The sequence below is a fragment of the Melospiza melodia genome, chromosome 6 (genome assembly GCF_035770615.1).
Source record: "Melospiza melodia melodia isolate bMelMel2 chromosome 6, bMelMel2.pri, whole genome shotgun sequence".
Taxonomy (NCBI): Eukaryota; Metazoa; Chordata; class Aves; order Passeriformes; family Passerellidae; genus Melospiza; species Melospiza melodia.
This window is the reverse complement of record NC_086199.1, coordinates 61,717,040-61,739,017: the sequence shown is the minus strand read 5'-3', so window position 1 is coordinate 61,739,017 and position 21,978 is coordinate 61,717,040. Positions and strand designations below refer to the sequence as shown.

At 39.4% G+C, this 21,978-nt stretch overlaps 1 protein-coding gene across 1 annotated transcript in view; it reads left to right on the top strand.

Moving 5' to 3' along the window:
• Positions 1-21,978, top strand: part of KCNQ1 (potassium voltage-gated channel subfamily Q member 1) — a 332,636-nt gene that overhangs the window by 65,318 nt on the left and 245,340 nt on the right. The window contains exons 3-6 of the mRNA XM_063158638.1: positions 15,096-15,222; positions 16,953-17,031; positions 17,973-18,069; positions 18,613-18,753. Coding sequence (XP_063014708.1) covers positions 15,096-15,222; positions 16,953-17,031; positions 17,973-18,069; positions 18,613-18,753 — 444 coding nt within the window. The remainder of the gene's footprint in view (positions 1-15,095; positions 15,223-16,952; positions 17,032-17,972; positions 18,070-18,612; positions 18,754-21,978) is intronic.

The following is a 21,978-nucleotide window of genomic DNA, read 5'->3' as shown; positions in this document are numbered from 1 at the left end:
TGGGGAGTAGCTGGCTGAAGACATCTGGTCAGTGTAGCCAATTCTCTGGGGAAATTAGCTCATTTCATCTGATAGTAACCACAGAAACTTTTGACTTGGTTTAATAGTATGATGCTGAACATGAGATAGAACCAACTGGTTCAGCAGTTTTGAAAGTCAAAGATTATCTAACTACTCTAAGATAAATATTTTGGTAAGGAAGGCTATTGCTTGTGCCCATTACCCCACTCCCGCTCCTCCCTGTGGCGATGTTTCTGTCTAATATTAGGTGATTCTTCAGTGTGGGGTGGGTTTTATGAATTCAAACATAGTTTTCTCTTTCTAAATATTTACTTCTTCTGCTTACAAGAGCTCTTTTTATTATACAGTGAGCCATCTATGCCTTTCATCTTAGGCAGGTCTATGTAGTGTGAGATAATGTCTGTGTTGACACACTGTGGCCTGTACTCTAAAAAAAATTCACTCCCCACCCGCAAAATCTTGGGTCAGTTAACTTACACATTTTCAAAAGGAATATTCTGAACAGTTATGCAGCTGCATAACTGTCGAATATTTGTCAAAGTCTTGAGCTATTTAGCATCAATTAAACCAATTACAGATCATAATCTTGCGTACAATACAGGAAAATTCCCAACTGATTTTTGTGGAACAAATTCTGCATCCAATAGGCGGAGATTATATTGAGGATATGGTGGTTGGGTATGTTGGCTGTTGTTTTCCTGTTTACCATAAAATTTATCATCTCATCCTACAGCTGTGTGTAACACTGAGAAATCTGGAGGAAATTGAAGAATGGAAAATTTTTTCCATTTGCACATTAGAACATCGTTGCGTATTTTTCATATGCCAATAAATGATTGTAGTGGATCACTGCTTTTCTGGAATAATAATGCCTGCAGAAAAGTGTCTTTGCAGCAGGTCAAGAGGAACATCCTAATGTGTGGGGCACAAAGAAATGCCTGATCTTCCACCACCCGCACCCACTATTGACGCCCACTCCTGGTTACAAATATTTGAGCTCAGTGGGTTGTTGTGACCATCGGGATCTAGAAAATGAAAATGTATGGGCAGGCATGAACTGTGTGTCTCTGTTTATGGAAGACCAGCAGGGCTGTCAGTCTTTGACAATCCCTACCCATGATTTCTGTTTGAGCACGTGGGGTTGAATGAGAGAAGTGTGTTCAGCTCTGCTGGACGACAGCAATAAATGATTTTATGGAGAGTAAGAGCTGCTGGCTGCCATAGTTCTTAAGAAAGATCTAAAGGACATCTAAAGGTCTTAACAGAATTCGAGAAATTATTATAATAAAGAAAGGGGCCTGAGTTTCCCCAATCAGACAAGTGCAGCAGATGTTCAAGGGCCCCAGGTGGGCTATATAGATGTTAATAAACCAGATGAGCTGAAATCAGTTAATGAAAGAAGTTTAATCAATCTGAGTTGATTCAAGAAGTGACTGACTACCTGATGAACGCATGTACCTTATTGAATGAAGAGTCTTTGGTTTTCTTTGTCTGCTGAGCTCATGCTCTGATGAACCAAGAGTTACAGCTCTCTGTGGAGTTACACCATTGAAAGTGGGTGTCAGATTTTTTTTTTTTTTCCCCGCCAAATGCTTTTATTTCCTACCTGGAAACAGTAATGTAACAATGTGAAGCAGCATGTGGATGAGTGGTGGTAAAGATGGCATGAAGGAAGGCTTTCCTTTTCCACTCTGCACTTCATACCGAGTTTCATGGCAAATGAACTGTCCTTGAAACTGAAAACCTCTTGGTTTAATAGTTTTAAATTTCTGGCTACAGGAATCAATAAGAAAAAATTGTACTTAATCAGAGAAAATTGATGATATTATTATAGAAAGACTTAAGGTGTGAGGGTGCTTTGTGGGTCTCGAGGTGGGTGGTTGTTTGCCTTTCTGCATTTTGTTTGCTTGTTTTTATCAAGTCAAATGGCTTTGGTTGAAACTTGGAATAAGTCTTCCTGAAGACTGGATGTTGATAAAAATTAGGGAGTTCTGGTCAGTGTGGTTATTAACATGAAATCTTTCCTCTCAGTGTATAGAGAGGGTATTTCTTTTCCACTGGGCTCCTTATTTTCACAACATTTTCAGGAAGCTTAAATCTCCTCTGACATGCCTGGTTGTCTGATCTGTCCAGATCAAGTCATGGATTTGGGAGTTTTGAGAGGGAAACCGGAGGTAGACAAGGTAATCACGTGGGAGAGCAGCCCAAAAAGAGAGAACCCACACAAACATCTCTCTCAAGTGAGAACTGATAGTAAATTTCCTCTGTTTTTTATGCTGTTGCTCCAAGCTGAGTTCAAAGCAGTTTTTCTAGGCTGACTGGGTTTTTTTGCAGCTTTTAGCTATTAGATAGGTTATGTAGTGTAAGACAGTCATATATGCTGTCCCTTCATGGAAAAGGGTGTAGGTACTCCTGAAATCATAGCTGCTGACATCTCAACATGCCTAGGGCACTTGACATAATTTCCCTTTGTACATCCCTATTTCTCTCCCTTACCTGGAGAGAAATAGGGATTTTTACCTTGTTCAGGTACTCAGAGTTTGGAGTCCCCATGAGCTCACTTTCTATCCCAGCAGTTAACGCTAATTTATTTGATCAGTATAAATATTAATGTTGGTTGTATAATTGTTTCATAGTTGTGAACATGCTTGAAAACACATCACATGTGGCTGCAGAGGTTTTTAAGGGTTTAGCTGGTGTTTGGAATATGGTACAATTGCATTTCTGATGCCTGGTTACATGCTGGTGTTTTGTTCTGTGTTTTCCTTTCAGGAAGCATAAATTGTTGATTATGTGGCTCAGTACTCAGTTATCAGTGGTGTAAGGGTGTAATCTTCCCTTTTCAACAGCTTGGTTCAACTGTGCTTGTCTGTTAAGGATGGCAGCTTGGCTTCAGTGGTCATCCCATTGATTTGGATGGGGATATTAAAAAAATAATTTGTTATAGAGTGAAGAGGTGTTGGAAATCAGATCTGTGTATGTACCATGGGCAGCTTAGTGTTAAAGCCTCATGACTGAAGTCTAATCCCAAAACAAAATGTCAGAAGTATTCTTCCTGCCAAAACTCTGAATAGCTTCTTTTATCTTTGGGCGCTATGATTGTGTTGGCTCACAGGCAGAGTTGCACAATGTACTGAGCAGCAGTAGGGAGGGACAAGCTGAGCAAAAGAGGAGCTTCTCAGCTCCTGAAGAGGAATAAATACTTCAGTGGGGTTCCTTTGAGCCTGAGGTGTGACTGAATTATCTTTGTATTTATTTTAACAGTAAAACAAGTTGAAGGTTGAAAAAAAAACACCCTGCTTTCGCTGCTTTAAAGAGTAGAAGGAACCACAGAACGCGAAGTGAAGTTAAAAGAACTCCTTGAATGTTGTTAAGGATTCCAGAAGTACTCTTTAATTGCTGCCAAAGCTAATGTGGCTGGAATTTCTGTGGAAGACATCAGTACAGTAGTCAGTACACAATTGCCTCCAGTTTGCAATAGATTCCCCTTCCCCAAGCTTATTCTCCCTGTTAAAAAAAAAAAAAAAAAGAATCCGCAATCAGTGTTACCCTTAACACTGAAACAGTCAAAGATGATTTCTTACAGCAGTGTGAGGAATTGCAGTGCTAACTGCTTGGTGTTGCTCTGATTGCTCACTTTACCACCACCCTTGTTTGCAGTAGTTTTAAAGCTAAAAAGTAATTCAATTCCTTGAGCCTGCAATTAATTCACAAAGTGTCTAAAAGAGGGCTTTCTTATTGTTTTTCAGAGTAAATTAGCACCCAAGATGAACATAGTCCATGTCTTCATAGCATGAAATACCCATTACTATTACTCAAAGGGTGTGAAACCACATAAAGGATGGCCAGAGAGTTTCTGCCACATCTAGAGCACCGTAAAGCTTGATGTTTGGATAGGCACAGCATTTCTGGCTCTATCAGTGTGCCATTTGGGGTAAGTAATGTGGCACATGATAGAAGAATTCTCTGATATAACATACTAAGGGCAGATTTCTAATGAAGAAAGCTTTATTTTTGGGCTTACTAAAAACATGCACTCATGTCATCAGCTTTGCTATCCCAAGTGCAATGGCTTATAAATATTCAAATACCCAGTTATGGGACACAGCTGTAAATACTTTGCATATCTAGTAGGTTTCCTTTGGCCATCCAGTTGATGAGGAAATGCACATTGTACACAAGACAGTTCCCTTTTTAGTGTAATATAATTGTTATGAATTAAACCCTGAGCAAGTGATAGTGATTGACAGTGTTAAATGTGAATGTGTTGCGTGTTGGGGAAAGGGAAAACACGAGGTTGTCATTAAAGTCATTTTTAGCAGAGCTGTTTGAGCTTTACATACACTATTCATGTGTCAGTGTTTGGTGGTTGTGCATCAGGACGCCCCCTCTTCTTCCTCTCACTTTGTTTTAGAAAATAACTTCGCCTGTATTTATTTTGCATACTGAGAAAATATTGCTATAAAAGAATTTTTTACAGTGGAAAAAACATTATAACCTCTCAGTAATGGTGTGATGTGAAGAGTGTCTCATGTTTCAGTTACCTCTCACACAGAGTGGTGGTTTGTGTCGTGAGTTAGTAAATATTGAGGGTTGGGTATGTTTAAAGCAAGGACCCACCTTTCTTTAGTATAACCTCTTGCTTCACTTCTGTAAGACAACTGCTACAAGTGTGAGTTTTCACTAGTTCCATTGTTGCTGAACACATATATTTTTGTGTGTGATGAGCATTTTTGGTTCCAGTGGGTGATCTTGGCTCTTTGATTTGTGAGTAAGGCCTTTGGTGTCCAGATTAGACTTCAGGTTTTTTGTTGATATCACATCTAACATCTAATGGGGTCTTGAGAGGCTTAAGCAGGACAGATATCAAAAAATCAGCTTTTTAAAAGAGTAAGCATTAAAAACTGCAAAGATATAAAGTGTAGGCTAAAACATTGGATGATCTTTTGACATCAAAAACATCCTAACCACAAAACATAAGAAGTTTTATAATTATTGACAGAATTCATCTAACTGTGGAGTAAGACTGACATTTCCTTCATCACTTGCTGGGAAAAATTATTTGGAAAATGTTTACAAAGATATGTTTATTTTAATACTAATTTAAGCAACAATAATCTCAGATCAGAGAGAAGGGCCTAGAAAATTCTGCTATCCTTCAAAAAAATGCTTCAATGAATTACCTGGAAGTATAGTTCACATAAAGAGCAGCTATGCCTCAAGCTTTAGAAAAATGAGTGCACCAATATGAAGTTGTGCTCTACTGCTACCAGTTGGACATTCTAATGTGTTAACGCATTTATAATGCATAACCAATGCTTTGGTTCTTCTAATAATGTGTATCTTAAAGTGTACTCTAAGTCTGACCTTCATTGCCCAATGCTCCAGCACAGAAGAGGCTCATCTGTCTCTAAACCATGCTCCTTGTGCCCATTGCTTTAAGTTACAATTGTGTTTAACTCTTCAACTACTGTTCTGCTGGGGGAATTCTTCTGCTTGGGTGGCTTTTGCTCGGTATTGTGCAGAGTCTAGAGTTTATTCTTGACATATCCAAGGCATTGGTTTTACAAGGTCCCTCCTTTTCCAAAGAGCTTTTGAGTATGGTGTTGCTGAATTCTGCCAAATACCAGCTTGGTGGTTTGTTTGTTTTGGTTTTTTTTATTTGTTTTTTTTCCATAAAAATTCATTCCATATAATGCCCATTAGCTTCCTGAGGTATTTGATGTCTTGAAGCTCAGACCAGCTGCTACTGAGAAGGCTGTGGCTTTTTAAAGAATTTTTTTCTTTCAGCAATGAATAGTGCACTTGTCCTTTATTTGTAAAGGGAGCAGAGGAAAGATGATAGTGAGTGAGTGGAGTTTCACAGAGCTGCAGTTCTCCTTTACTCACTTTGAATTCTGCAAAGAGCTGCCTCTGCACCATTTATTTATGTTGGACCCTAAACTGATAGAAACATGAATTCATATAAAAATATAAGTCTTTGCGCATAACGGTAGCTTGGTTAATGGGCTACACGACTTCAGAGAGATCTGGCTTCTATCTTCATTTTGCAAATGTGAGTTCAGTTTGGTCTCTTTGGAACGCTATCAAAGCTCTGGAGAGAGTTTGCACAGCGCTGGCCATGTGCTTTGGTTGGTAATAAATTAAGTTCCCATTTCGGAATGCTCTAATCCTGATGCGCTGAATGATGGCCACAACTGTTCGGCGCTCGCTGGCTGGAGCGGGCGCAGGAAATTGGCGCCAGGAGGAGCCTACTTGCCTTCACTATGTGAAATGGATTTGCCACTTAGCTGAAAATGCTGACTTTGTTGCCTTCAGTTACGTTTATTTTGCATGTCAAATAGCTCTCCTCTCCTCCTTCACAAATTTTAGAGGCAACTGTAAAATGCTGACTGAATGGGCTGTGTACATATGGCATCTGAGAGGGTTTTTATTAGCTTAAACTAGCACATGTGTTTTCCTGTGAGGAGTATTAAGTGCCTGGACTGCAGGTTTAGTGTGTGACTGTTTTTGCAGCTGTGTGGAAGAGCATGATGTGTATTCCCTAGAGCAGGCCTGGGAGAGAGCTCAAGTATGTTGAGGCAAAAGCAGGTTGTGTTTATGGGAATGTCAAACAGAAATACGGCACTTGAACCCTTATCAGTGCTGAACCCTATGCTGCTAACTGAGTGACTGTCACCCAGGTGTGTGAAAGGATTTTGTTTCAGAGCTTCATGTTTTTGTACTGGAAATTTGTCCTGCCAGATGAGACAAAAATTGTTTTCTTTTTTGCCTTTTTTTTTAATCTGGAGAAGTTGAAACCAGTGTTGGTCACTTAAGATTTATTTCTTTTTAAACTCTTTTTGAAGAGCTTGTTCATTGCTCAGGCCAGAAATCCTGGTTTTGGAGGATGAATTTTGAAAACATGCTTCTTCTAGAAGAAGAGGATATCATGAGTAAATGTGTAATTAATGTCCTGCTTTTGGTGACCTCTCACTCTTCTTACTTGTGGAAATTACATCACATCCTTGAAAGAAAAACCAAAAACCACATAGAGAAGAGCAGCAAGGCCAGAGCTGAGGATCCTGAAGCAAGGCTAGCACAGAGGGCCATTCCATAACTTACTTCCAGGAGGAAGGACTGGGCCTCGGGGAGATATTTTGCCTGCACAAGAGGGTTAAGAAGTTAGAACTTCGTCAGAAAGAGCTCCTCTTCTGCATACTCTGTATGCTTTTGCAGGAGCAAGTTGTTGAAATAGGCCATAAATAATTAGCTCATTACTCAGTGTGGGGGCCTCATGATGTCTCTGTGCATATCCAGCTGTACTTCCATCCAGAGTGCTTCTTGTCTTGAAGCATTCGTGTGGGTGCTGAGTAGTGGGTTTTCAAAACCACCAGGACAAAAATATTTTTTTATCAGTGCTCCTTTTAATTTCAAATGTGGTGATGCTTCCTGGATGGTATTACAATATGGCCTCAACAAAAAAAAAGTACATTGTGTCTGAAACTACTAGATTTCAGGTGTTGCTGTTATAAAATTTTATAGCAGGTGACCAGAACTTGACCATTACATCTTAAAAATGCTATCTACCCTTTCATTCGCTTTTAGCTGTACAAAGTGGAACTACTGCAAGTTAAGCTAGGCAGATCATGGCCAAATTCTTCCTTTTGTTTCACTCTGCTTACAGATAAGAGATGCTATGCAATATTTATTTTCTCTTAGAATGGAGTAGTGTTGTAAGATGATAGTCTAAGGGTATAAAGGAAATATTCTTTGCTGGGAGTCACAGTGGCTTTTATTGCCCTGTACTTTGTGGCTGGAAAACAACAGGCATACAGTCTCTTCCTGAGGTCCCTCAGTAAATTCCATGTTGGCTCTGGAGCAAAGGCAAGACTTATGAGCTGCTTGGTGTAGGGCATGGTGGGTATGAAGTAACTTTTTTAAAAAGAAGTGAGAAAGGTTGTTTAATAAAAAAGCATGCAACAAGATACTTGACAGGATGAAAATGCTCAGATCAAGGAAAGTAGCCACTATGTAAATAGTGTTATTATGACAGTTCTCTGTAACACACAAATACAGACTTGCTTGGCTTACACTCATGGCATGATTTTTTAAAATAGTCTGTAGCAGTTCCTTCTACTCGTATTAGCATGTTGTATGTACTGATGAATGAGTTTACGTATTTGTGAACTGTGTTCATGTGTGCTTCATCTGAAGTGCAGGAGAATAGTTCCTTTGAATTCAGTAAGATATAAAATTAAGCATATGCTGCACTGGGTAGAAACCACAGCATTTTTCAAAGAGAGGGTCCTGAATTAATTCCTTCTAGAGACTTTTATGAAGCCCTGAATAAGAGGTTCATGAAACAAACAGAAAGGAATAGGGATTTTTAATAATTTTTGTATCAGGATTAGCGCGTTGACACTTCGTCTCTCTCGCCAACTACATTGGGTTTGAAGTCTACTTCTAGAGCATGCTTTGTGATGGGGGAGAGCTGCACATTAAAACGAGTTCTGTAAAATGAACGTGCAAGCCCAGCTTAATTCACGTCTGCAAATTCCTGGTGGATATCATCGGCAGCCACATTCAAAAGCTAAAGACAACTGCATTATGAAGAGACCTGTGCAGGAGTGACGGTGTGCAAAGCTGCTGTAAGGCATCCCTGCCTTCACATGCAGAGTTACACCACTGACATCTGAGGCCTTTTGGGGCTGGTGGAAAAATTCCAACTCCCCAGCATTTGGGTTTGGTGAAAACTCTAGTGAGAAGAGAGCAAAGGAAATCAACAAAAGGCTTTTTAAATACACCTAAAGGAGTTAGGTGCCTGTCTTCTATTGAAATTCAAAAGGATTTGGTTGCTTGGAGCCTTTGGAAAAAATTCAACCCAAAATTGCAGGCCTGAAGTATTGTTTAATGGTCCCAGTGCTATTGTTCTGTGCTCTCAGCACTGATTAAGGGAAAATAAAAAAGCTTCATCACAATCAACTGTTCTTGCTCTGTCTCCTGGTAAGCATCCCTTTTTTTCAGGACATGAACAGTAATGGAAACATTATTTCATCTTAATTTAAAACATAATAAGGGAGCTTTAATGATGTCCAGTAACTTGGGATTAATTATGGGCCTCTGAAGGTGGAAATCTAATACTGATATAATGTTTTTGGTTTTCTGTAGCCTCTTTAATCATTTGGTGCCCAATATGCCAGATAAAGAATTTTAGCAAATGAAAAACCAGTCTTTTGAAAGAAAGGGACAACCAAGGGTGTTGGCTTTAAACATTTTTTAAAAATGTAGCATTATTTGTTTTCCTCTGAAAAGGTGTAATTTACAAGCTCTTTGGAAGTGAGGAGGTTAAGTATGGGGGAGAAAAATCTCCAGTCCTAAGTAGGGGTTTTGAGACTTGCTGTTGCTCAGTAAGTGTTTACATATACGAGAAACCATTTGTCTTTCTATTTTTGATCTTTGTACTTGGTCAAGTTGGGATTTTTACTTTATTGAGTCTTTGTGTGCTTGCCTAGGCCATCTGATTTTGCTGTTCTGTGTATCTTAGAAAGCACAGTACAGCTTTCAGGAAAAAAAATCCTGCCTTTCTCAATAGAACAAAGAGGGGCCTCTGTACGAAGTGGGTGAGATTAGAAGAAACAGTTGCCTTTGCTGCTGTTAATTTGCATGCCCTGCTCAGGCTGTACAGAAGTGCTGTCTGAAGCGTTTTGCAAGCCCTGGTGTGTCAGGTGAACAGTGTGCTGAGGAGTGGGCTCCAGGTCTCTGAATTATCATACAGTCTGTAGCGTTTGGGTTTTGTGTAAATGCAACCTGTTGCCACAAAGAGGATCAGAGGGCTGCAGCACCTCTCCTGTGAACACAAGACTGGGAGCTGGGATTGTTCAGCATGGAGAAGAAAGCTCTGGGAAGACCTTAGAGCACCTTCCAGTACCTAGAGGGGGCTACAAGAAACCTGGAGAGCACTTTCTACAATAGGATGGGACAAGGGGGAATGGCTTCAAACTGAGAGGTGCAGGTTTAGATCAGCTATTAGGAATAAATTTTTACTGTGGGGGTGATGAGGCACTGGAACAGTTTACCCAGAGGAGTTGTGGGTTCTCCATCCCTGGAAGTGTTCAAGGCCTGGTTGGATGGGGCTTTGAGCAACCTGGTCTAGTGGAAAGTTCTTCCCCCATGGCAGGGGCATTGGAGCTGGGTGATCTTTAAGGTTCATTATGAGAGACATGCTCCTGCTTTTTCTTTGACCTTTGAGGAGTAGAGAGATGCTGTATCCCTGCTTGTTAAGATGCTTAGCCTGGTTGTTGTCCAATCCAGCTACACAGCCCTTGACTGATGGCAAGTGTCCCGTTTGTCACTTTACTTCAGCAGATCTGTTGTCCCCTCTCTTGGCTCCTGCTTGTCATGACTGCTGAAAAAAGCTTGTGGCAGGGTCCTTGCTCCACTACTGCTGCCTGAGACTGTGAGGAGGTTCCACTTCTCTGTAGCAGCAATATTCCATTGTCTTGGCTAAAAAATAGCTTTCAGTGCAAGTAGAGCCATAGGAATCTTACAGCTGAAGGAATGGTTGTTGGCATGCAATCCCCACATAAGCTGCATGAGGGATTATTTAATTGTTTAAAGAAATCTGTGGGAACTTTATCATCCTTGAAGCCAGATTTGATAGAATTGTGGGAATAATGTGATTCATCTCTCCTATGAGGGTAATGTAGTAGAGCTTGTGATATTGCAGATATGGGTAAAAATTGTATTCCCAGTGAAATGTTGAGATGGGAGGAAATTCTTCAGTGCAAGAAATGTGTACTTGTGAGTCTCAAAGCTGTCCCCCTCACCAATGCCTCTTGTCTTCCTGTGCCTGTCATCTCTCCTTTCTCTTAGGGCAGACACCTCCATGGGAGATGCAATAAGCTGTATGCACTCTTCAGTTTTGGGTGTTCTGTAGCCAATCAGAATAACATAATGGTACACTTTGCCTCCTTCCTCTTAAAGCATGTGTTTTACCTCTCTTACATTTATGGAGTGCATTGAAAAAAGTCTAGGGACCAAGTAAAGAGATTTTTGTTTGTAATAGATTTCAGTTGACCTTGTCTAGCCCTCCCACATCAAATGGAATTTAATTGCCTGAATGTGATGCTCCATGACCAGTTATAGTTTTGAGGTCTACAGGCAGAGCCTTAGGCAATATATTCTCTATACAGATGCATTCATAGCCTCCAGAGACAATTTCTGTATCTGTTAAATAGCTGTTGTTGTGGTGTCATGATTTTTTTGTGTTTTTTCCTCTCAAGTTATTAATCTAATAGCTTAAAAACATTTCTTTCAGTTAAGTTTTAGGGCCCTGTGATTTCTTTTGGAGTTGCTACTGTACTTTATTTCACAGTGCAGGTATTGGATGTCTCCCATCCAAGGTTTGTAGCTCTTTCAGAACAGTGGGGATTGAGAAGTAAAGGAAGGGCTTTTCCAGATGCATTTATTAGCAAAACACCCTGGGAACTCTGGAGGTATGGACTGTACCAGCAGATAGCATGGGTATATTTGTCAGGCAACTGTGTTTGTATTGATCCTGCTCAAGTTCCTTCATTGGATGGTGAGAGCTGTACCGTAACCAGATGATTAAATTATGCCATGTTTTACTTGGCTGTGCTGGGATTATGTGGCTGAGAAGGCATGAATATGGCACAGGGCATACCTGGGCTGAACAGGAGGGAGGGCAGAAGTGAGGATACCATGTAGAAATCAATAATTAAAGGAAGAAAAAGTATTTTCTCTTGACACAGCCCCTGTATGGCCATAGTGTGAATGCATGTGTCTGTCACATCTTAGAGGGCTCCTTATACCATGTAAGTTTTTAATCTCAGTGTTGCATTTCTGTTTTCACCCTGTAGAAAGATTTCTGTTAAGTTACATTGGGTTGAATGGGTCCTTGCACAGTGTGTAGTGTTTGTGTGTATGTAATTTTAACCAAGAAAACTCCTCTACTGAGCTTTAATTCCCATGCTCACCTGTGTTTTTCAGGCAGTTATTGTCTTCTAGTGCATGTAAATTTCATGTTAAGTTGGTAATCAGAAGAATAAAGGGAATGTTTTGGTAGCTCAGAGGAACATAACTAATGTACTTTTTTTATTGTCTGCAAGTTTCTGGCCACTAATATAAGAGCCCACAGACAGAAATTCATCAGCCTGCCCCACCCCCAGGAGACTACTTATTAGATTTATGCAACACAAGATATTAAAAACACTTTTGTCTGTCACAGAGCCACGGGCAGGGGAGGGGGAATTTGCCAGTTGCTAATGGATACCTGGCGTTTTTGTGTATGACCATGAAGAACAGCTTGTGCACTTTCACCCCCGATGTTCCCTGAATAACTTGGGTCTCATTTAGGTCAGTAAGCCTTTATCAAAACGTCAGGAGTGAAAAATGTGTCTTGGTGTAAGCCGACTGGTCGTTCCCCGCAGTCAGCGGAGTCTATGGGACAATCAGTGTTCGCTGAGCTTGTCTGCATGTCACGCAAAGGGCCGGGTGACAGTAACCATTGAGTGCGTGTCTGTCCCATTGTCTTTGGGACAGCCCCCATTTGCATACTTGCCGGTGTGCCTGTTAGCCAATGAACCATGCAGGGCTTTAGGAAGCATGGGCACAGCTCCCATGCAAATTCCCTGCGTGGGGAACGCTCGCTCCTTCGCAGCACAATCCGCGCTTTCTCTGCCTGCCTTCCTCCTGTAAGACTGAAACTGTGATCCTGACAGTCCGCAGGGCTGTTTGTGGGTCCATTGTGCTGAAACGTTACCTTTTTCTCTGGCTTTTTCTTTCCTTGCCAAGGTAACCTTTTTCCCTTCTTTTGCTTTTGGCAATTGCTTTTGGGGATATCTGAATGGTATTATCTGTGCGATCACACATGATGTGAAGCCTTATATATATATCCTTATATATCCCTTCCTATCCCTTCCTCAGATGAGCTATTTTGAATGAAGGACAGCTTTTGCTTCCCGTGTGGTTGGAATTGTCTTTTGCAAAGGGAATTTCCTCCATGGTAGTAGTGATGAAGGGAAATGTACTAGTCCTCTGCAAAAGGGAGAGCACTTGAATATTAGGGTATATTGACCAGGTCTGTGAAAGGAATACAGTCACCTGATCAGAGAAGGTGCTCTGATTTCTGTGACAATTCCACAGGACCTCATGTCAAGCAGAGCTCATAATTCTCCCATTCAATTTTGGTTTGTAAGTGACATTAGACTGGACAAAGGGAGAGTTTCATTGCGTTTGAAGCTTGTCATAAGACACAAGGTTTCCTTAAAGCATCTGGTGCAGCTGCTGTTTCTTTCAATTTATGATGTTCATTATGCCTTTAACTTATTGAAAAACATTTAACAATAATTCAATTTTAAAGTAAAAAAATGATGGAGGGTTCTGGTGGATCCTTTCAGAAGGAAGGAAGGAAGCTTCTTTCAGAAGGAAGCTGTAGAAGAGATTCTTGGCTGGATTGAAGAGCCTATTCATTACAACCAATGCTTTTGATAGTTCTATTATATCTTAAAAACCTACCTTGAATACAAGTGGCTATAAACAATTGTGATGTTCTACTGCATCTGACATCTTGCATAGGTTATGACACATCAAAATTAAGGGAAAGAGCCCTGGCTCATGTTCTACCAGCTTGGCTAGAAATGTCATGAAGTTAAACTTAGACAATTTCTTGCCCTGAGATGAGCAGGTTTTTTATGCCATCCAGTTTTTTTAGAGCCACAAAAATATTATAGCAATGTCAACTGATGCCTAACCTTTTCCCCATTATTTTTACTGTGTACAGCCATATTATTTTGCTCAGTATTCAGGGCAATGTCCCATGCATTTTTGAAGGTGATAATGTCTCCCATTCATCTTGACTAAACTAGGGCTGTGTCCTGGCTGAATTGTTTCAGTCAATTAAGAAAATAATCATAGGTACCATCTTGAGTCCTGTTTGCCAATTTGTTATGCAAAACAGCAGTGAACCCTGCAGACATGTGAGAGGGGTGAATAGAATGTTCAACAGCACATTGTGTTCTCTGCAGTTGCTCTTTATGTGGAATCACACTTTGAAACAAGGGCTCATTCTCTTAATCTGCACTAACCTGTGTAACTGTGACATGTTGAGACTGGTTTCTCAGCTGCACTCTTACTTAATGCCATGTGTTGTGTGTTTTCAATGACAAGCCACTCTTACCATTTCAATAAGTAGATTTTGTTGTTGGCTCTGATGGAAAATGTGACCATTTATTAATTGAGTTGGCCAATAAGGGAGGATTGTAGCTCCCTGATATACACGGAAACCATGCTGGGTATGCCATGCTTATCTAGTCTGTGGAAAGCCCAAGGTTTATCTGCACATTGATGATGTTCCAAATAGGACCTAACTGTACCTCCGTCCAATCAACAACAATATCAGGTGTCTTTGACATCTGTCACCTTGGAGGCATTTCCAAAGTCATACCTGAATATAGGTGAGTAGTTTATAAGTAGCTTGGTACCGGCAGTGCTGCAGGACTAGATCTCTGTTTCTGCTGAAGTCCCCAGATGCTGACACAAGGATGGGAAAGGTGTGTTAGAGAGCTCACTTTGTCTTCAGTGTACCTGGAGACTGACATATTGGTGATAGATACTAGAAACATTTTTCAATCCATGTGAGCTTAAAGGGAGACTGAAAAAGTATAAATTAGGGGGAAGTTAAGCTGATCTGGTAGATGGTACATGAAGCACACCTCTTCTAGAAATGCAATAAACTAGCAAAATGCTCATCTTCTAAATACAGACTCCGCTTGTTTGCTTTGGCTCAGTCAGGAAATCTTTTGTTTGAATTAGACCAAGTGAATTGCACAGAATGGTTTTCAGTTTTAGTACGTGTAGACAAGCCAAACTGCATGCAATCAAAGTGTTTCATTTTGCTCCTAATATTTTCTTCCTCTATTCTTACAGGTGTTTCTATTTTATTTCAGATCATTTTTGCTATAGTTGATAAATAATTTTACATTTTATTTATTGCTTTCTAATACATTCTTAAAAGAGATGAAAGACATATATGGAGTAGAAAATTAACTTTGTTCCCCGTGTGTTTCTTGTAGGAAATAGTATTAGTGGTGTTCTTTGGAACAGAGTATGTGGTTCGGCTATGGTCAGCAGGATGCCGCAGTAAATACGTGGGAGTGTGGGGAAGGCTTCGTTTCGCTAGGAAGCCCATTTCCATCATTGGTGAGTATGCAAAGCTTGCAAAGTCTATGTAAACAGTGAGTAAAACTTGCCCTGAAGGCTTTTAGAAGTTGAACTTGTGTAGCACTTGAAGCCAAGTTAGAGCGGGAGCTCTTGTCATTAGTGTGAATGTAGATCTGAATTTCCTTTCAGGAACTCATGGCACTGTCATTTGAGAACAAATGTAGCTTGGTTTGTTTTTCCAGAAGAGATAATTTTCAGAAATGATCTTAAGCTTTCCCAGGAATAAGTCTTGGCTGTAGTCCTGTCTACTGTGACCTGAGGATCCTAGATACTGTACAAGAGCCCCAAATATATTTTTTCAAAGATACTGAACAGCCTTTTTTTCTCCCTTTAGCAGCCGTTTGACTAGTTTATTATGAGTTTATTTTGCACTCTAATTGAGCTGTGTGTCACATGTTGGCGTGCAATAGATGCACTGCAGTTGCTTTGTGTATCAGTTGAATTAAAGTTTTCAGTGATGCATTTGGAGCTGGGCACCTCAATTCCATTGGGATTCAATTGGCTTCCTAAAATGACTTTAGGGTTCCTGGAAATTACATCCAAATATTCCATACATGTCACTAATCATTGTTTTTTTTTTAGAATGCTTGTCATTAATTTTAACAGTTTCACCAAAAGAAACATAATTCAAAATCAATCTGTATTTTCTTGGCCAGCATTGATAAAACAGTGTAAAGACCTTTTCCCTGTACTTAAGTACTTGAAATCTATATGGACTAAATAAATTAATCAGGCATTGGAAGAGGAGTATTGTTGTGGAAGAATAGTAATTCTTGTTCTGTGACATTTTCCACTACTCAGAAACATTATATATTGTTGAGTACAGGACATAGGTTTCCATAAACTATCTACAGTTTTTCCAAATGTAAACTACAAAATTTTGTACCTGGATATTTTTACAATTACAAAATTTATTTCGCTCCTCTGTGCATCCATCCATCCATATATGTGTGTGTATATGTATATGTGTAAATAGCAACTGCATCTCAGGTGTGACTGCAGCTATAAAAAGACTTTGCATCTTTTCCCTCTGGCCACAATCCATTTCTCTCAAGTGCTAGAACACTAAGCATTCTGAAACATCATGCAAATTAGATCAGTTTGGAAAGCAAAATGTAGTTCTGCTGTCCCAGATATGGATCAAGAACTATTTAATTCTCCAAAATAGAGTTCCTTTCCAAAATTTACTAGGCCTGAGGCATGTAGATTTAGAGTACAGTACTGACTGACTTAAACTAAATTAGACTCATACCCTAATTTCAACTTTCTCTCCCTTTTAGGCCTGGACAGATGAAATGATAGTAAGGCAATTTTCTTATATATGAAATTAACCTTAAAATCTCTGTCAATTAAAATCCTGTCTAAGCACAGAAGAGAAAATAAGAATTGGAGAAGAGAGAATAGATGGAAACTGCTGAAATTCCTCCTGGCTTAAAGCTAATAAGAATTCCAGGCTGCTTGACAGTAACTCCTCATTCCTCTAGACTGTGGCCAGCTTTGACCCATCTTAGTACAACCTTTCCATGATATTACACGATGGAATTTTTTTATATGCCACAATTGAGATCTCTTGATATATAAACAAAAATATTAAATAGGAGTGACTATTCAACTTGTTAAAGTGATATGGTCTTTGGTTCTAGTAGTCTTGTTAGAAGTATTGCAAGATGCTGGTAATTAATTTTCTTCTATTGACTTTTGTTTTCCAGATTTAATTGTAGTTGTTGCTTCCATGATAGTTCTTTGTGTGGGCTCTAAAGGTCAAGTCTTTGCAACCTCTGCTATCAGGTAATTATATGCAATATAAGAAAGTGGTGATATCTGACCAAGGTGGCGTTTCTTGTTTTGTTTTAACTTACTCCCTGTTTCAATTCTTGCAGGAGAAAATGAGTCACTGCCCAGTGTGATGTAATAGAGCAGATCACTGATTGTGTATTGCTGATCCCATGAAGTGTAGGGGAGATAAAATTTTGTTGTATCACTTTTGTGGTTAGTGGGAAGCTAACCCACAGAGAAACTCATTCTCCTTCCCCCTTTCCCCAGCTAGGTGGGTTCTACCCAAATCCTGGTTTAGTTTCTTAGCTCAGTTTTATACCAATTCTTTGATGCTTCATATCTCTGACATCTTCAAGATGCTGCTTTATAAAACGTCTGTGATTGTGAATTCCTGATGGACTGAATCCACCTTGTGCTCAGGAAGGTCACACCCCTTGGTTTTCTTGGATGAATGGGTAGCTGTGGGCTTTGCTATTCACACTAGCTGCAGCCATGCTCCAGGATTGCAGTGACTCCCATAAAAAGAATATTTAAAAATATGACTGGACTGTGTGGTTCAAATTGCCTATGAAATTCCTCAAAGATAAGGAAATCAGATCTTCAGTTAGCTGGTTCCATATCTTTTTTTTTCATCGTGGTGAACATGTCAAATATGAGTTGATGAATTATTTCCAGAGTGTTTACAGTTTGTGTCCAAAATTCCTGAATCCTTGAGTTATCCTTACTAGCCATGTGTACAAAGGTCAGTTCTTCCCTTGGACAATATCCCCAGATGGTCTTCATAACAAGAGGAAAGATGAGTGAGTGGGTTGAAAAGACACAGGCTACTGAATCTAACATAAAATACTCTGTGTCTCTTAAAACTGTCCTTTGGAAGCCAGAGTTCCTTTTTCCACCTCTGTTTCTTCTCTTGTGTGTTTGGCCTGTCAATTAATTTGAAAATGGTGTTGCAGGGGCATCCGTTTCCTGCAGATCTTACGGATGCTGCACGTTGACCGTCAGGGCGGTACCTGGAGGCTGCTGGGGTCAGTGGTGTTCATACACAGACAGGTGAGTTTGGGCACTCTGATGAGGAATGGCACAGCTGATGCCAAAGCTTTGCTATTCAGAACAGCCTACATTCAGCCCTGCTGCTGGTATCACTTATATTTGGTGTGGAGGCAGATAGTAATTTATTTTAACCAAGTGTGGTTGTTCTGCCTTATGTTCACTGCCACTTCGGCAAATTTTGACTTGTAGTTGGATTCAACCACTGAAAATGAGACTTTTGAAAGTTAGTTCTAATATTTCCTAAAATATGTATTTAAATTCCAGAGTTATTTTGAATCTGACACTGTTTGAAAAAGTTACCCAACTACTTTTTGGTGGCCGGAAGGTTAACAAGTCCTGTGTGATGAGGTCATTTTGACTCTTTGTTGTCTATGGATCTCGGTGGATTTTTTGTTAATTTGCATAGCTAATACTCAGTGTCAATATTTTTTAATTGCTAAAATTGCATTTTTCTCTTACAATTGTCTTTTATAACCCATCAATGTTGTGACATTTAGGTGTCTCAATGAGATCATAATGCCGTTATTTTGATTCTCTTTGCAGGAACTGATAACTACACTCTACATTGGATTTCTAGGCCTGATTTTTTCCTCTTATTTTGTGTACCTGGCTGAGAAAGATGCTGTAAATGATTCTGGAGAAACGGAGTTTGGCAGCTATGCAGACGCCCTGTGGTGGGGAGTAGTAAGTATAGCAATTTCACATGTTAACACTGTCCAATGTGGAGTAAAATTCAAGCAATCATGGAGTAAGAGCAGCACTTTGAAACAGCTTCTTACTGCTTCGATACACTTTCATGGAATTTGTAATTCCGTGACACTACAAAAATACTATAGAAGATCAGTTATATTATGTGGTGTTTGCAGTCTCACGTGATCTAAAGTGATCACATTACATTACATTAAAAAAGTGTAGACACACATGTTCTATTTCTTTATCCTGTCTTTCCTGCTGGTACAGTGATTATTTCTTGCTGCCTTTGTCATGGTAGTGTTCAGCTGTCTAAGATGCTAAGTGTCTTGCTAACTCAGGGTTAGTTTTTTTGAGAAGGCTGTGGTCTTTTGGTTTTCTTTGCCCATCTTTTTGTTGAGTTGAGATTTTTTCCTTAAAACAGTTGTCTGTGTTTTGCAGTTTGACCTGTGATTGTAATTCCCGATTTATTCAGAATGGACTAATTCTGAAGCAAGAAGCTTTTAACGTAGATAGGAAATCCAGGGACAGTACTCTTCTAAGGTGGTTATATTGCTTTGGGAACCCCTTAGTGTCTTTACACAGCATTTCTCTGTGCTATATTGTAACCATCTCATTTAGAGATTTCTCATTTCTCAGCTTTTTCTAAGTTGCTGCCACAACTTCAGTGTAGATGTATCTTTAGTTCTGGTAGTGAAATTCTCCTTTATTGGTATTAGTAGTGACAGTGTCTCTTTGTTTATTATAATAACTTACTGGTGTGGCAGCTCTATTCTGGGATTATATTTTCATAAACATTTTAATTTTGTTGCTTCTGCTAGTTACTATTCCCTCTTTCGTTCTCACAGGATATACAAATACTAGGTTGGCAATTTTGTTCTGAGATTTCCCATCTGTAATTGTTCTCATTTCTGTGATTGTTCTTATTTCTGTTTCCTATTGCAGTTCAAAGAAAGGTAGTTTTTGGAAGCTGTTTTTCCTTGTCATTAGCATTCAAGCAATGGCATTTTTTAATCTGCTTTTATTCTATTAGATTAATCAAACAAACAGTCATCAGTAAGTGCTACAGATCTTTAAAATGCATAGACATCACTGATAACATACTTGGACTTTCAAACTGTGCTGATCTTCTAGAGCTTTTTCTTTGCTGCTTAAAATCAAAAGGCATTGCTTCTCTTTTATTTGTCAAAAATAATGCTAACTAATAAGTCTTCTGTATAGGCGTGAAAGCACTAACACCTCCATTTCAATAATAAAATACATATACGTATTTAAGAACGTATATTAAGAAATATTTTTGATAAACGTCTGCATGTGTGCTCATATAGTCTTCTCTTTTCAAACCATCACTTGCTGTTTGAGGAAGGAAAGAGCCATTGATGAGCAAATCCACTGCAGGTCTGCTGGTGCTGAAATGCATATGTAGCCCTTTTTGAATACAACAGGTTTTGTTTTGTTGTGTTGTTTTGCTGCTATGATCTGCTGTAGAATTCTTTCTTCTTGCTGTCTGCCATGGTTAAATACAGGCTTTCTTAGGAGCAGAAGACTTACTGTGTAGCACAAGAAAGTGGCTTTCTGTCAAGTAGCTTTTTTCAGTGCTTTCATGTCATTATGGCATTTTTATTTTCCACTACATTGGTCAGATGACTCAGTAATTAACAGTGGCAGATGTAGCTGCATTTAAAAGCACATGCTGTCATTGGCGTTGCCATTAAAAACTGAGTGTGTGACAGACCAGATTGGCTTTCTGAAAATACAGTAAAACCTCCCATAGAAGCAACACGATCTGTCAGGATATTGAAATATTCTCCTTTCAGGGAATTATTGTTCAGTTAATGGGCATGCAAGTTATTTTGTCTTCCTAATTACAATAAACTTATTTAATCAATACATTTAATTATGGTAATATTTTTCTCTGTTATAGCTTCTATTGTGTTGCAGCGTGCCACATGAAGTGTGAGACTGCATTCAATGAACACATAATGTAATTTCTTTAATTTATTAAAAGTAGAATTAGGTGTCCATGTTCTGCTCTAACACGCTTCTACTAACTGCTAAGAAGATTTAGCAGAACAAAACTGAGAGGTATTCAGGTCCATCCATTTCTGATTTCTTGGTACAGTAATATTCTTCATTCTTTCTGCTAGGGAAAAAACCCATAAAATTTAGGAAAACAGGAAATATCCGTTTTCCAAGAGGAAAATAGGACAGAGAATTTCGCCCACGGAAGCTGTGGATGTCCCATCCTTCTAAGTATTCAAGGCCAGGTTGGATGGGGCTCTGAGCAACCTGGTCTAGTGTGAGGTGTCCCTGCCCATCTCAGGGGGTTGGAACTTGGTGGTCTTTAAAGTTTCTTCCAACCCAAACCATTCTATGATTCAACAAATAGCTGGGAAGTCACAAGGATTCTTCCTAATAGAGGTCTCAAACTCGTACAAAAACCTTCTCAAGTGTTAGACCATGAAAGCTTTGGTTATGCTTAGCCAGAATTTTCCAAATTGCTTAAACACCACAAATGAGAATGCTTCAAAAAGCCCTTGACAGTGTTTTCACACCCCTTGTCTCACTGTCTAGACTGTGCATTTTTGTTATCTCAGTCTGTGTGTGCACTGCTAAGTTCTTTGGGCAGCAGTAACAGAATATGCAATACAGCTGAGGTAAACCATATAAAAGGTCTGTGTTACCACAACTAAACCTAAGTGTGTTACCAACACTTAAACTGCATCTGGAGTTGGGTACTTTCATATTGCTGTGCTTGGCTGACTGTAGGCACACCCTTAGGGTGCATAACTTGTAATTAAATGTTCCTCATTGTCATTGTTGTTATTTATAAATCTACATTGCTTTTCCATTTTCATATGTAAATTGGCCTCCTGGGCTTTATTTGAATTTCCTTGACAACTCCAGACTGTAGCTATTTGCCCTGTCAGTTATGGGCTTGAAGAAACCTAAAGAGTTTGAACAGCATAAAGAGTTGTCTGTATTTATTGCTCCTTTAGAGTGCAGTGCAAGCTGTATAAATTCTGCCACGGGCAGGATATCTGTACATCCTTCAAAAACAGGTTTAGTTTTAGCAAGTAAAATAAATGTAATGTGGTGCTTCTTTCAGTTCTCCAGTGCCAATATTCAAAATAACTGTGCATATACTGTCTGTCATGTCCAGACTGACAATTTTAGAGACCTTATATTAAATTTAAGGCAAATAAAACCAGGAAAACA